The sequence below is a fragment of the Colius striatus genome, chromosome 17 (genome assembly GCF_028858725.1).
Source record: "Colius striatus isolate bColStr4 chromosome 17, bColStr4.1.hap1, whole genome shotgun sequence".
Taxonomy (NCBI): Eukaryota; Metazoa; Chordata; class Aves; order Coliiformes; family Coliidae; genus Colius; species Colius striatus.
Window position 1 is genome coordinate 5,277,161 of NC_084775.1, and position 15,417 is coordinate 5,292,577.

At 41.5% G+C, this 15,417-nt stretch overlaps 1 protein-coding gene across 4 annotated transcripts in view; it reads right to left on the minus strand.

Moving 5' to 3' along the window:
- Positions 1–15,417, minus strand: part of TAOK3 (TAO kinase 3) — an 87,163-nt gene that overhangs the window by 25,872 nt on the left and 45,874 nt on the right. For 3 of the 4 annotated variants that reach the window (XM_062010211.1, XM_062010212.1, XM_062010210.1), the window contains 5 exons: positions 13,350–13,463; positions 12,194–12,285; positions 10,105–10,198; positions 8,597–8,678; positions 2,710–2,877 (listed from right to left, as the gene is read on the minus strand). In XM_062010211.1, coding sequence (XP_061866195.1) covers positions 2,710–2,877; positions 8,597–8,678; positions 10,105–10,198; positions 12,194–12,285; positions 13,350–13,463 — 550 coding nt within the window. Of the gene's footprint in view, positions 1–2,709; positions 2,878–8,596; positions 8,679–10,104; positions 10,233–12,193; positions 12,286–13,349; positions 13,464–15,417 lie in introns of those variants that run through there. The other variant, XM_062010213.1, reaches the window with a different exon arrangement.

A 15,417-nucleotide genomic window follows, 5' to 3' on the forward strand; every position in this document is an offset into this window, starting at 1 on the left:
AAGTTTGTTTTAAAAGTGACTCTTGGTCTCTAAAGGCTCTTTGCTCATTATTTTGGCAACAATGTTTCTCAAGGCTGCTTGGGTTATGAAATCCTCCATATGGGACAGGTAGGCAGTTTGCAATCTTACTATATCAGGCTTCAAGCCATTTCTTTTCCTCACGTATCAGTAAGTCTGGGCATGGCTCTTGGCTTGAGTAGGAAACATCCAGGAACACTGGATGCCTGCAAGGAGTCTCATAATTAAAAGGAGCCATCTAAATTAGCATTGAAACAATGTTCCAAGTCATGATATTTTACAACATCAGGAAAGACGTAAGACATAACTATCATATGGTACTTAACAGGTGTAGAGGTTTTAACCTCCATGTCTCGAGTAGTCAGCAATTGTGTTTTGTCAAGCTAAAAACCTCTTTAACCTTGTGTTTTCAACCAAGATAAATTCTTCATTTGCCTTTAAGCAGCTGACTCCAAAGAGTCGGAATTATTACAGTGATTAAAACTGCTGTAATCTACTTAGAGATACACAAATATTCCTCTTATAGAGCATATTTTTGATTTTACAGACAAATACTGATAGTTAGCAGCCTTTTTCTCATTGCTTACTCAGAGGAGTAATCCCAGAGTATGCACTTAATCTGGGCTGATTTGGAGAATTTATGGAGTCCTCTGTAATTAACTAGTGGCACTGAAGAGGCTTTTAAGGAGTTCCCAGCAAGGACTGATCCTTCAGCCTCAGTTCAACAAAATAACCAGCTTGCTACTGCACCCAGTTTGTCCCAGCCTCCAAAGTGAGCTTGGGGAGAATTACATCACAGATCAATTAACAGGGTCCTCATTTTGTGGGAAACTGACAGAAAGAGAAAATTTGATAGATTTGAAAGATTTACATGTGATTGTGTGATTATTTTGTAAGCAATCAGGAGATCATTCAGAGCCTGTGTGAGGGCACTTCAAATCCAAATTAATACTACTTTACAGGTAACATATGCACATGAGCATGAAAATATTTCTAGGGTACTTTTATATAAAGTTTCAAAGACAGCACATGGATATGGCTACATAACTAATGTATATGCCCAAAGGACAGAGCTGAGACTGCATATACAACCTTAAGATGGACTTCCTGACTTGAATACTTTCCAAATGACCTTAGCAGTCTTGCAAGAGCTCTGAGGAAAGTATTAGTAATATTTTGAGTGTTAAAAGGTTTGTAGTGCTCCTTTTTCACCTTAGAAAGTTTAAGGTAAAAAAAAAGGAGCTCTCATGGGACATTTACAGGTGAGCAGCTTCTGTTCACCAGTTCAGTAGTAACTGAAGCATGTGCTATGTTTTCCTTTCACTGCCAAGTTAGTGACACGAGCAGCACAATCTCCTTTGGTGGTACAAGCTCAGTGGTAAAACAGTGCAGAACATGCTGTGCACATGCAGAGTGTGAGCTTCATTAGAATGTTAATTCCTGGAGATACAATATCTTTTTCCATTCCTCTTCTGAGGAGCGGGTCAGGAGGAACAGAAGAAGATACATCTTGGAGTCAACTGTTACCACATGTATTCCACTTAGCTGTTGAGCTTGGATCTGATGAACACTCAAGTGGGAAATCCATTCCCTCGTGCCTTCCTACCTTGTCACTCTTCTATCAGCTGCTCACACATGGGTAGAAAAGGCCTGGAAGCTTCAGTGAAAAAATCTGAAAATCCTCCCACTTGTAACTACGCTTGAGATTTGGAAGTTGGCAAGCTGGAGGGTTACAACAGAAGCACTTCATAGCTCTCATCACAGGAGCTGCTGTTCTTGATCCTTCTGTGCATCTCCTTCAAAGTGAAGGATGGTGCTAAGGGCCAGGCTCCTCCTCCTGCACACTCTCCTACCTGACACCCAGGCTCGTCCACTTCTTAAACCAGAGCTCTAGTTTAGCTTTAAAGGAATCTCAAACATATAGAAACCTCAAAACCTAGTCCCTGAACATATGCTGATCTTGGCCATCTCCCTGGGCATCATCTGGCTGTACTACAGTGAAAAGGAACACAAACAGCAATTTCCCTGATAATTTTTTTCTGCTGAGAACCAGTCATGGATTTATTTACCCAACTAAATGACATTAATTTCCAAGCTCATCAATTGAAAATTGACTGGTTTTCTTCTGTAAGCCACAGTTAGTATCATACACTGATGAAGTGGGCTGTTTATGACAAGATCTAAACTGAAGCTGAACTGTATGACTTGAAGTTAACATTAATTTTTTAAAAGAAGTCTTACTAACCTGGCAATTTGCTTTTCAGCTCATGATAGGCCAATTACTGCACTGTAAGGTTAAGGTAACTGAAGAAAATATTAACATTGATCAAGTGGCCTTGACTGTCCTTATTAGAAAGAAAAGCTTGGACTGTCAACAGACCTTTCTTCACACTGGCTGTGAGCCACTCTCCTGTCACAGAGAATGTCCCTCCAAACGAGTCTCTTCTCTAAAGCTTTCAGAAGAAAGGCCATCATTTGAAAATCCCAAGTTTGGAATGCACTTCTATCACTGAGGAAGGGCTACTACCACTCATCCTCCTACCCTGTTTCTTTGCTGATCCAGACACTATCCCAACAACATGGATTGCATCCTCACCTAGGCTGTGCTTGTTCTGCCCTGTTAAACAGGAACATCTCACCCTAAAATTAGTTACAACAGTGCAAAAAAAAGGGGTAAGGAAATAAAAATACCTCCTCCTCTTCTTGAGACTCGTTGAGTGGGCCATTGCGTGTCTCTTGGAAAAGGATTTTCTTCATTTTCCGGTACTGAAGGTTGTCCAGCTCACGCACTGCATCCTTGGTCCTCTGAATGAGGTCTATTAGTACCCGTGGTGGTCGATCTCGGCGAACAAAATCATGCTAAAGGAAAGGAAATAAAACACCTGGTTTCACACACTGGTATGTTTAATGTAAAAATAGGTTCACACTGACATTTTTTGAGGCACCTAAAATGCTGGTTCATATTCAGTAATTAGAAGGGCTCCAGACACACTGAGCACTGAACACGCTGCCTGTGCTCAGCGCTGCAGCAGATAAGCACAGCGATCACGCTACGCGCCGGCACTTTGGAAGCGTAGGCTGTAAAACGCTTTGTTCAGAAGTCAGAAGATCTGCTTAAGCACACAGATGTAGAGCACAGAGGAGGGAGGCAAAAATCACTTTGCCACCTGAAACTAATGTGTGTGTGTGTGTGTGTGTGTGTGTGTGTGTCTGTGCACAGGCAGGAGAAGGCAGGCGGTGGATGGAGAGGTGAGAGCCCTGGCTGACCCCTCATGAGCTCTCTTCAGCCCTGACTCTGTGAGTCACTTTCCTGTCTGAAGTGAAACAGTCTGGACCAGGGATAGGTTTTTTGAGCTCTCCAGGCAACATGGCTGGTTGGTCCCTTCCTGAGCTCATTCACTTCAAGCATACTAGGTACAAGACAGTGCCACTTCAAACCTTCAGGGCAGAGCACTTTAAAATGAGCAAAAGGTAAAAAGGACAAAGAAGAATCAATTTGTTTATGCAATCTGATTAGGTAGGTAGTAAGCTGCCTAAGCTACCTGATGAGATTTACCCTGCATCTATTTATTCCCATCCATCCACACCACCAGCAAGAAGACTGCAAGGTGCTTTGGTTTTTAATTTTATACTCACAACATTTGTAGCAGGAGTTACAGTAAAGTCGTGCTCTTACCAACTCCAGCTAAGGAGCTAACAGAAGCACAGATTTTAAGTGCATGCTTCACAATAAATTCTGCAATGCAATATAAGTGTACAATTAAAAGCTCTGACTTCACAGACATAACTGGCAGTAGAGTGTGAAAGCCTTGCAGCTTTCCCATTTAACTTGTGACCAAAGCAGACAGCCTGAGCGTACACTTGCCAATATTCTACATGGTATCACTACAGCTAGGTATGTTGCTTCGTACGTACCAAAACAACACATTTCTACACATTTCTAAAAGTATCAACAAGGAAAAGAGAGAAAATAGGAAGAATGTTATTCTCCACCCTGTATTGCAAATGCCATGACAGCCTTTGAGAGAGTCTCACCTGCTGGACCCCACCTGCAAACAAATTCTCCAGAGAATTCTCCACGTCTGCCTGCTTGGCATCCCAGCTCTTTCCACACCTGGTGGACTCAGGGTCCCACAGGACAGAGAAAAGCATCTCTAATCTACATGTGTTGCCATTCCTCAAGTTCAAGAACAAATACATCCAACTGTAACTGGAATAACCAATACGTGAAACCCAGTCCTCCTTAAAACAGGTTCCTTAGGTAGAGAAAGTTGAAAGAATGAGCTGATCTTCTTTTAGTGATTTCTAAATAAACATGGATAGTATCATGCCACAGGCTTATTTCTTGGTTTTAATTGAATTCAAACTGTTGTGCATTTGAGTTTTGCTTATGGGGACAGCTAGTCATTTCACTATCCATTTTTTGCTAGTAGGGATGGTGTTTTTTTTTGAATTATAGCTAAAAGTTCTAAAACATCATTTCACACAGAAGAAAAAAGAATCATTTCTGCTCCTCAACACAGATAACCAACAGTTATTTCTCTGTAAAGAGCAATAATCTACAGCTTATCTATGATTAGTAAGAGGTAACCATTTTTGTCTGTTAATAATTTTTTGAAAGCAATGATGTATTTGGAACAATGATCCTGAACTTAAATCCATCCCATATGTCCAGCTTCTACTTGTTAATGTCTGTTCTGTAGCAGTGCAAATACTCATTTCATTGGAAAGTCCACGTGCTTCACATTCAAGCCCTACTCAAGTATCAGAATGTGAGCACATGGGAACAAAAGTGAAAACCAAAAGGCTCTTGCACAAGAACACCACAATTCTGTCTGCTCACCTGCATCATCCTAAATTGTCTAAATTGCACACAAAAGATGTAGGTATCCCTCTGCTAGGTACTGTGAAAGGACGTAACTTGCCTGCTATTGACTAAACACTCCAAGAAGCAAATAACAAAACCAAAACAGAGTCAAAAGGAGGAAGGGGTTTGTCTAAAAGCATGTACCAAGTTGGCTGGAAGAGTGACTGACAGCACTCAGGTCTCCTGGGAACATTATGCAAGATGAGAAAAATAGGGGAAAAGTGTTTAAAGCAAATTTTAGAAGTGTCTTTACTTTTAATAGTGAAAAACATTACTGACATAGTTCTGGGGGTTTGTTTTATTTTTTATTTCAATTGCATTTTAATATTATATTCATTTAACTATTTTAATCTGACACAGTGAATGGAAATGAAATTCATTCTTAAATATCTCATTTAAGAATCAATTCCCCAAGAAAACGTGGCTGCAAACAAGTTGCTCCAACCTCTGGTTAGCAGACAAGTGAAAACCCTCTAAAGACAAAAAGATCTTCAATCTTATAAGCTACCAAACCTCAAGAGGAGCTACTGCAGGAAGGAACACCTTGGGTACTGTTCTGGAAGTCCCAAACAAATAAAGAGACTGAATATACATGATTTAAGAGTAAGAGATCTCAGGTCCAATTGTTTGTACAGATTCCAGACGAAGGTGCTCATGAAATCGTATCCTTCAATGAACTTAAGACTATTCCTAGAGAGCAGAAAGGCTGCCAATCCACATGAATGAATCACTCTGAAACCCACAACATAAACCTATTAGCTGGTCAAAGGATTGCCAGGGTGCTGCAAGCAGAAACAGAGAACAAAACGCTGGTTGTGTCACAGCACAAATGTATGACAGGGAAAAAAATATGTCAGGAGCCGAAGAGAGCACAAATAAGCTCCTTCATCAGCCTTTACCTGGAGAGTGGAGGCCTGAGAGGTAAATATCCTGTATGGTCCAGGCTTAAAGCAACAACAGAAGTGAGCAAAAAGCTAGCTGTGCAGTAAAGAGCACAGAATTTCGATTTGCCTCTTCAAGAACCAAAAGGCTCAGAAACACCCATGAAAATGCATTTTACTGAGCTGAAAGAGCAACGAGAAGCCATAAAACAAAGGCTGAACGGGTAGCCTTAGAACAAAAATCAGCATGAAAAGGCTGTCAGGTAGACACAGAGCAGCAATCTAAGCTACTGGGGAAATTAAGCAAGCACTCAGTGGAGCTAGCAATTCCTCTGCTCAAATATTTAAGGAAAAACTGAGTCCTGTTTACCTGGCGTGGAACAGCAGCATGCCATGCAATTCTCACCAGCAGCTATGTACGGCAACCAGAGGAATAGCAGGGCCACTAAAAGGGGCTGGACAGGATTTCACACAGTCCTACTTTCTAACAGAAGGCTGCTCCTGAATTTCCCAAACAGAAAGGCCTTGGAGTTATAAGCAGTTCCTGCAGTTCTCGGGTAAACTGGAACCCAACGACTTCGACTGGAACTGATCTATTATTCACCAATAAAACTTTGGACACATCACTGCCAAGCACAGGTCCCCCTCCTATAGGCTCTGGCAGTTAAGAACCCACACAAGGCACTTTCCAAAGTGATACAGTTATTGCCAAATCAAGTTCTAATTAATTGGGTTCCCTATAGAAACCCTTAAAGAGATAAAACCAACTTTGGGGTTTGTTGGTTTTACTGGGGGAAGAAGTTAACCCAGGCCTATCCTGTCAGTGCTGTTTTTAATAACTAAGCATGAAGTATGAATACAGAAAAGAAGTAAACACGTTACAAGATGTTAAAGAACTGAGGAATGGCTCAAAACCCATCTAAGTCAAAGAAATGATTGGAAATTGAAGATCAGGAACAGACAGAAATACAACATTGCATGGCTAGAGAGAGAAGTTGAAAAGATGTGATGTCTGGAAGCACACATTTAAAAAAACACAGATGCAGACTATGTTTGGTAAGTAATCCTGTGAGAAGGGATCTACAGTTGGCACTAATCAATACATTTGTCAGGACTTCTGCATCAGACAGCAGTCAAAAGAACAAAGCATCAGAATCTCCTACTGTCCCACCACAGAGCGGAGCCAGCCATTCCCAGCTCCCATATAACAACACCTGCAGCTGCATTTCATGGCATGTGGACTAGTGCCAGAAATGCCCAGCCAGCCACAGGAACTTTAGACAAATTAGACAAGAAAGTGGATCAGAAAGGCCCAATAGAATGATTTACCAGAACAGAGCAAAACCAAGAGCTGAACTGAGATCAGGCAGAGAGATCATGAAATGATACATATTCAAAAGGTATGAATAGATAAAGAATTAATCATGCTCTCATTAGCATTACTAGAGAAAAAAGGTCAAGACAACCTTCCTGAACTTCACCTGCATCCATTAAATGAAAAAAAGACAAGACAGGACAGTTCAGAGCACTCCACGTGGAACAATCCTATTCTGGACAGGAGATAAATGTAAGTCATCCAGTCTCTTTCCATCTCTAATACTCATGTTCCTTTAAATAATCAGCCACTATCTGTAAATCTTTATTAAGAGCTCAAGTCTCTGATCATGTGGAGCATAATTCTTCAAGTACTACTAGCTCTGCAAAAGATTTGCTATTGCCAGTGCACCTTATGAAGATGGGTTAAGTCTAGATTTTGAGTAGCAATTAAGAGGGCTCTTTAGATTTTCCTATCACTTCCACACAGAAAGTCTGTAGCAAATTACAAACCTTAAATCTCACTGAGATTGCCTTTAAGCTTGGTAGCAAAAACTGCCTGTTACACAACAGAAAACAAACCCCATTCTTCCTCACTGGAGAAGGTAAGCAGCAAAACAGGTCCATCAGCAAGTTAACAGTTATGTTACTTTACACAAACATAACTGCTCCAAAAAGGTTTTAGTTTTCACACAAGCTGCACCAATTTACGGTTTCCCCACTCATTCTGCTCCCATTTAGAGGGCAAACAGGGTTGCCTCTAGTTTTCCTCTCTTATTTCTGTCTGCTCTTGCAGAGCCCACACAATGTAGTATGGTCACAATGTGGGGCATGCAACATGCACAGCACAGCAGAGAGGCTGGGGAAAACTCCTTCTTCATCAATGCAGTAGGAAATGTGCTCCTAAGCTTTGCCTACACAGAGAACTATTGCTTGGAATGTATTTTTGCAGCACAGATTTAACTAGCCCAGCTCTGGATCTGTTTGTCCTTCATGATATGTGTAGCATTGTCTTGGGGGAAAAATAACACAAACCAAACCCATGACTGAAAAGATAAAAATGAAGATGAAATCCTTCTATTCCCTTCCTGCTGACAGATCCTTCCTTCAGCTACAACCTGTCACACATACTGCTATCTCACAAGGCCTGCAAGTTCTCCAGCACAACTGCAACCTCTGCAGAGCTCTGGGGTGTAAGAGGAGCAGGGTACTGGGCTCTACACTCAATAACTGTTTTACCACACAGCCTATCTGTACTTTTCTCCACTAGTTTGACTCTTATGTATCATGTTATAGTGAGAATTGTGACTGACCTAACTGGCAAGGTTAAACAGCCTAAAATACTTCTGCCTATAACACTTCAGAAGGATCCCAAACTCCACTGATTCAGACAAGGGCAAAACTAACAATTTTTCATTTGTTTTTTAAAGGGTAAATATTTGTTCACCTTCTTTAGAATTATTTGGTAGATAAACAGATTTTGTCCCAAATTTCTGGAAAAGATTGGAAAAATTACCCGTAAGAGATCTGTTGATGATGGCCTTTCCTGAGGTATTTTCTGTAAGCAGTAATCAACAAATCCCCTAAAGGAGTCTGACCTGTAAATTAAAACAAACAAAAGTTCTAAATGAAAAAGAAACTCAGGATCTGGAATACATGCAGACTTATTAGTGCAAAGCAAAAGAAAAACCTTGACTAATTTCTTCTGAAGGTCCAGGGCAGAAATTAATTGGACTTTCCCAAACTCTAAGTTGATGCCATCAATTCTCTCAATAGCTACAGAGTGTTGGAACAAACATGGACATTTGATTTTCACCAGCCACAAACTGAAAACCAAGCAAGAGCTATGTGTACCCTCACCATTTTCAATTTCACTTCATCTCCTTAAAAACAGACAGAGGAATTCTTGGCAACTCTAGAAATGCCCTTGTTAAATTAGCTAATGAAATAGGTCTCCCCTCTTTAGAAGCTTCCCACCATTTGTAGCCACTGATTCAGTCAAGCATCTTGACGTAATAATCAGTTCAACAAAACTTTAGGCTACATGTGAGACTGAATCACAACTGCAAAGAAGAAAACTGATTTTCTAGGTAGCACTGAACTTGAAAGCAGCAGAAAAGCCACCTTGCTTACTTCCTGCACTCTCAAAACCACAGATGGCAAACAAACTTCTCACAATCAGGAATACTGATCCTTTTACTGTGTTCACGAGTTATCTCTACTCTGCACTGCAAATCCTGCCCAGGACAACATGGGTGTCAGTGTGCAGGTATGAGACTAAGCTCATTGAATCTTGAAAAATGGACAAAACAGAGATGATGAAGTAAGGAAGCTGAGGTGGAGTGGTTTTGATGAAATGATCAGCAATGAAACAATGATGCTACTTAAATGCCCTGCAGTGTAGCTGAGGGACTTCACACCTCTCCAGGAGCTGCTGTTTGAGGCCATCTGCAGACTCTGCCAACCACCACTCGACAGGTAGATTCTGCTCTTGGGTACAGAGAGAGAGGCAACCTCTTTGCTCCAAATAACCATTCTTCTATCAAAGCTCAGACTCTGGAGCAAGCCTGAAGCATGGGCAGTTTTTACTGGCCACAGAGCTCTAATGACTTTTGAAACTGAAAAAGAAATGTAACTACTTCTATATTCTGTCTATCTCTCCTCCCTTTCTCCACTTTTCATCTGCACTACAATACTAACAATTCTTCAGTCAGGCACCTTTTGCAGCTGGAAACTTTGCTGATGCTCAGCTACGCCTGGTTTAATACATCCAAGAATATTTTAATTCCTACAGCATCTACAGCCCCATAATTAACACCTCCACACATTTAGATTGTGGCACAGCCAAAGCAACAGAAGGTCAAAATGGAGCCTGCCTACACAGGAGCATTATTTGAGAACGCAGTCAAATCACTACACTGCAACAAATGCTTTTCTTGTCAGGCTTTAACCATGCAGAGAGTGTCACAGAGCATTTTCAGGGAAACAAAATTAAAGAAACCAACCTGGTAATAGCTCTCTTACCATTCATTTGACTGTAATGTAGGGGAATCATTCTGGGCTATGTGATATAAGGCACTCATTGCATTCATGTTGAAAAGTGGAGGCTTCCTTTCAGCTAGAAAGAGAAGAGAAAGGTGTGATAAGGCAGTCTGGAAAGAAAAGGAGAAAGATATGGGAGTATGAGCAAGGTATCGCTGCTAAATCAATAGCTCATTACTGTCATCATCACATTTAAGCTGATTATTTTAATATTCTAGGTTAGACCAGGACAACCACTCAAGGAAAGCTGCTATTCATTTGCAGAGGGGATAATGAAATCCAGAGAGAATGGGATGCAAACTATCCCAAGTTTCCAGTAAATTTTACCTTAACTGCAACATTTCACACCTGATGCCCCAGTAAAACCAGCAGAAGCTGTCTAAAACAGAGCTTAGACATCCATCCATCAGGGCTAGGATATTTGTGTATCAACCCCTACAGATCTTTGATATACTGCTGCAGCATCTATACTAAGGCATGAGAGTGGCTGCCTGTTTCATTTGTCATTGGCAGTCACCTGCAAGTAGAGGACAGTTTGACAAACTCATTTGTCAGTTGTGTCACTAACTTCCCATAACTAAAACTCTTCCTAATCCTTGCAGTGAGATTACATTCACCTACCAGGCTTTGACCTTCCACGAGTGCAGCAGATCTCACACAGCACCACTATTCTAGGTCAGTCATGCCAATCAGCCCATGATGCCAGGATTTTTAAGTTCATGTCAGGTCAGAGCAATGGCTTGGCTTTGACATGCAGCATGCATGCAAAACATCACATTTGCTTTTCTTTAAACACCACTTGCTTTCAGCTCCACAAGAAATGAAAACATCAGCCAAGTGGTGCTCAACAAGGGATTTCCTCTCACTGCTACCTGATGCCATGGTCAGATATGGAATCATGCAAAGGCTAAGTTCAAAGTTATGTAAAAAAAAAAAGTTTAATAGTTCTCAAAAGGGTAATATTGAAAAAAGTAAATCCCTTAACTATGTAAAATGGCTTTGAGGTTCTTGATTGAAAAGCTCCATAGAAATTCTAGTATCAAGACTGAGTGCCCACGTAGGGTAGCATAGTGCCTGTTCTGCCATTACGATTCGCTGCTTGAGAGGCTGTAACACACCTCTGAACCCCACATGAGAAAATAAAATCACTGGCCATGCAGAACAACAGAGGTCTAAAGCTTCCAGCTTTGGCATTCTTTGTATCAAAACACAGACTTGTCAGCCAAGTATTAGCACTGGCACATGAAATACAACACTGTCATCTACACCATTACCGGCTCCATACTGGAGTCAACATTTCCTCCCATCTGTAGGTCCCTCTCTTTGTCAGCTCATATACATTTCTGCTGATTAAACATTTACAGATAACATTTCCAGTGAACTTGCTGTCAAAATAGGAATTTCTTGATGTACTGCTGTTAAGGTGAGTCTAATCCACATCAAGAGTATCTTTGAAAATAATCTGGTCAGCACATGCAATGTCAATATTGAAACTTAAAGTGCAAACATCTGCTCTGTATACCTGCTATCACATCTACATCTGCTTCAGGTTGTGTGGATGCATCTCATTTGCCCTTTGCACTGCAAACTCTTTTCTTCTCATGTAAAGAACCTGTCCACGTTGATTCATGTCACAAACTTTCATCTGAGTTTGAAGTTCTTTGTTTCAGAGAGGGGGGAAGTAATCTAGGTGCCTTCTGACACCCAATTCTTAGGACACCAGCTCCCCTGACATAATAGCTTGAACAACTGTCTCACAAAACACAGTCTGAAAAATACAGACTAGAAACCTAAGTTTCTTCTCATACAAGGCTAGAATCCTCTAGTTATTAAGGGAGTAACTGAGCCCATCAGATTAACATCAAAGAACAGCAGCCTTAGTGGCTAACTCTTGATTTGCCAGCAAGTAAAAGATTTAACTCAACTGTCAGTGCTTTCCAAGTCAAGCTTTTTAAAGAAAGAAACAACACAACAAACTTATGAGGAATAAGAATGTTCCATTTTTTCAGGATTTCCTAATAAATACTGCAGAGAGTTAATTATTTATCCCAGCTGCCAAGTCTTTACTCACCTAACTCAATACACGTGATCCCAAGAGACCAGACATCCACCTTTCCATCATACTGTCCCTCATCCATAGCAAGGATCACCTCTGGTGCCATCCTAGCAACCACAGTGCAAAACCACACAGGTTAGGGGATACAAACTGTGAATTCAGCACACAGCTTAAAATGAGATGGCTTATTCTCTTCATCAGCACAGCGGATCAGAACTTAAAGAGCCAGCATGGAGCTGAGTAAAGCCATGCTGAAATGAAACAATGCTTGTCTGCACTAGCAACTCTTCCAAGAGGCAGTTGAAGAAAGGAAATAAGAGGCCAAGCTGATCATCTTGGTGTTAATGCAACATGCTGGCACATGGGAGACCCACACCAACCTCAAAGGTATTGTACCTGCAGGCAGACAGCAAGGGCTGGGAGAGTCCTAAAAGGCATCACTTGCACTATCCCCAGAGATGGTGGGTTTTCCATTGGCACACCAGGATAATTTTCCAGCAGATTTATTCAGACTCTGAGTGCAGCTAGGGAAAGGAACAGGGAAATCTGGAACTCTAGGGAAATACAGTGGGTCCAGGATAAAGGGATGACTTGGGGGAACAAGAAGCAGTGAGCTCAGCCTGCAAAAATTCAGCCTCTTAAGTTTTGTTCTTCAAAGATGAAGCAGGCTTCCTGCCAAATGGGTTTGATCAGAGGCTGGGCGACAGGTGACCTCCCATCAATGCCTGGGGTGTCTGCCACAAAATAAGTGGAGCATAAAGCTCTGCTGGCCCACTACAATTAGGAATGCCAAGCAACTCAAGTGACCCTTAAGCAAGTTTCTTCAAAACAGAACTGAAATAGCTGTGTGTCTTCCACATAATCTGCATGGTCAGATTATCAGGATTCCCCTTCTCCATGGGGTTGTCTTAGTTCTATTACCTGTGGCAAGTGTTAACAACATTTAAGCCAATGGCATTACCACAGTGGAAACATTAACTGGTGCCATTTTAAAGTGCTGCACAGCCTACCTCTACCCACGTGCATTTCCTGAAGAGCTGGACAGAGAGATTTTAAGAAGACTGCTTGGTTAGTAAAGTTTTTATGCTAGATATTATTTTCAGACTGTGAAACTCTGGAAATGGAAGACAGCAGGCTTACAAAGGACTGAAGTATCACAGGCTTTACTCACCAGTAAGGCGTTCCCACGAAAGAATTGGCAGGGGAGACGATAGATGCAGAACCAAAATCAGCTAATTTCACTTGACCTGGTTCTGTTAGAAGAATATTTCCAGCTTTAATATCCCTTTAAAAGGAAAACAAGAGGTAAGTATGCTTCTGGTTACAGTGGAATAACTTCCAAAAGTTTACACACACATAGAAGTTTACCAACTTCCTCTCAAACATTCATGCAAACCCAAGAATATTTCAAAGTCTAGCATTAGAGAAAGCCAAAGAAATCAGATACACGGTTTTTTTTTGGGGAATGGAAACCTGGCTGTACCCAAAAAGGGTAAGGGGTGAGGGAAGAGAAGACATAAGCTATGGTTTTAAGGTTGAGACCTCAAATACCAGGTATGTTCTCATCCTTCAAAAGCCCTAGTCTCTCTCATCTGACCCTTCCAGCAACTCACAGGTAATGCACACATTTAAGAGATTAATGATAATGACACTACTAAAATAAAAAAGGCACAAGATACATTCAACACCTTTGGCACTGTAAGTTTCTACATTCCAGCAGTAAGTGGGATCATTTCCAATTAACTGCCAATGAAACACTGAGAAAGGTTGATTCAATTTGCATAGCTTCTGAGACACTCAGCTACGACCCTCCTCAAACTTTCAAACAGTCTTGTCAGTTATAGCCAAAATAGTTTCTTCCTTCCACCTATCTGACATAAAAGGAGAGCTGCTTTCAGAAATTCAAGTCTACTTACACATTGGCAGCTGAAAACCAAAATGTAGTTTAAGTTCCTTAAAAGCTTGATACAGCACTTCAGCGACAAAGGGGAAACTGCACTCACAGATGCCTTTGCATAGGCAAAGCTATTTGCTTTTCCAAAAGCAGACCCTCATTGATGGAATATGTGTGAGGGATGCCTGTGGCTCTTTGCCACCTCTTCAAAAAACATAATGTATCTTAATACATTAAAAAACACGCATCAAGAAAAATATCAGCTTTTCTTATGTGGTGTTCAGCTCTAAGCCCCTAAAAACCAAAGCCACTTATCAGTAGCAGTAGGCCTCCACCACAAACAAGTTAGCATGTACTACCAAACACACTCATACCCTGATCCTGTGAAAACCAAGCTAATGAGACAAATGAGATGAGAAACAAAGCTACCTTGTATTCATTGCTGTGGAAGAGCACACACTGGGTTACTGCACAACAGCTGAAGTGTCATGATTTGTGCATCAAACATAAATCCAGTATCTCTGTAGACCCAGAGAACTTCTAAGCTGAAAGAATCTTTAAACTTAGCATGATCTAAACACTGGTGAGGTATCTCTGACTCCAAAGCAAAAGGCAAAGCTGGGACAGAGAGCCACAGAGAGAGGAATTACAGTATTTCAGCAGCAGAGCCAGAGTAAGAATCTCTATTCCCCCATTCCCAGGGCAGAATCACTTCAAAACCAGTACTAGGGATTTTCTTTGCACACATGTGTTACTCAGAAACATATCCTGACATTTTTTTCATGTTTTAGGTCTAAGCATCTGCCACTTCTGCAGGAGCAGAAGTGCTAAAGTTGTCTTGTACGTGCAATAATGAACACCTCAAAAGTACACGAGAGACAGCACAGGCTGTTGTTTTGCTATCTCCACTGCTACTGTCACTGTGCACCAGAGGACTCAGCAGGCACTTCAGGTATCAGCAAACATATTGGCTAACCTAGGTCTGCTTTGTGCTTCCAAATCTCATCCTTTGCCATCCTACAGCATGACATTAGAATGGAGCAGAGATGCTGAGGAGGTGAGGCTGGAGCCCTACCTAGAGCCCTGCTCTGTTCCTCGCTCTTCCCAAGGTGTCCCTGTGTTTGAGGTCATGCTCCTTCACATCTGCACAGTGGGTATCTGTCTCCCCTGCCACCTCTGGGCCCTTCCCAGCCCAAGTCTGCCTGACTTTCCTCATTGCTACTGCAATTTGCCACAGCAGAGGTGAGCACAGGGTTTTCCTCAGGTGTGCAGCTCCCCTGTCATTCTCTGCAGAGCTGCTCTCCAGTAGGTCATCCTCAGCCTGTCCTGGTGCAGGGTGTTGTTC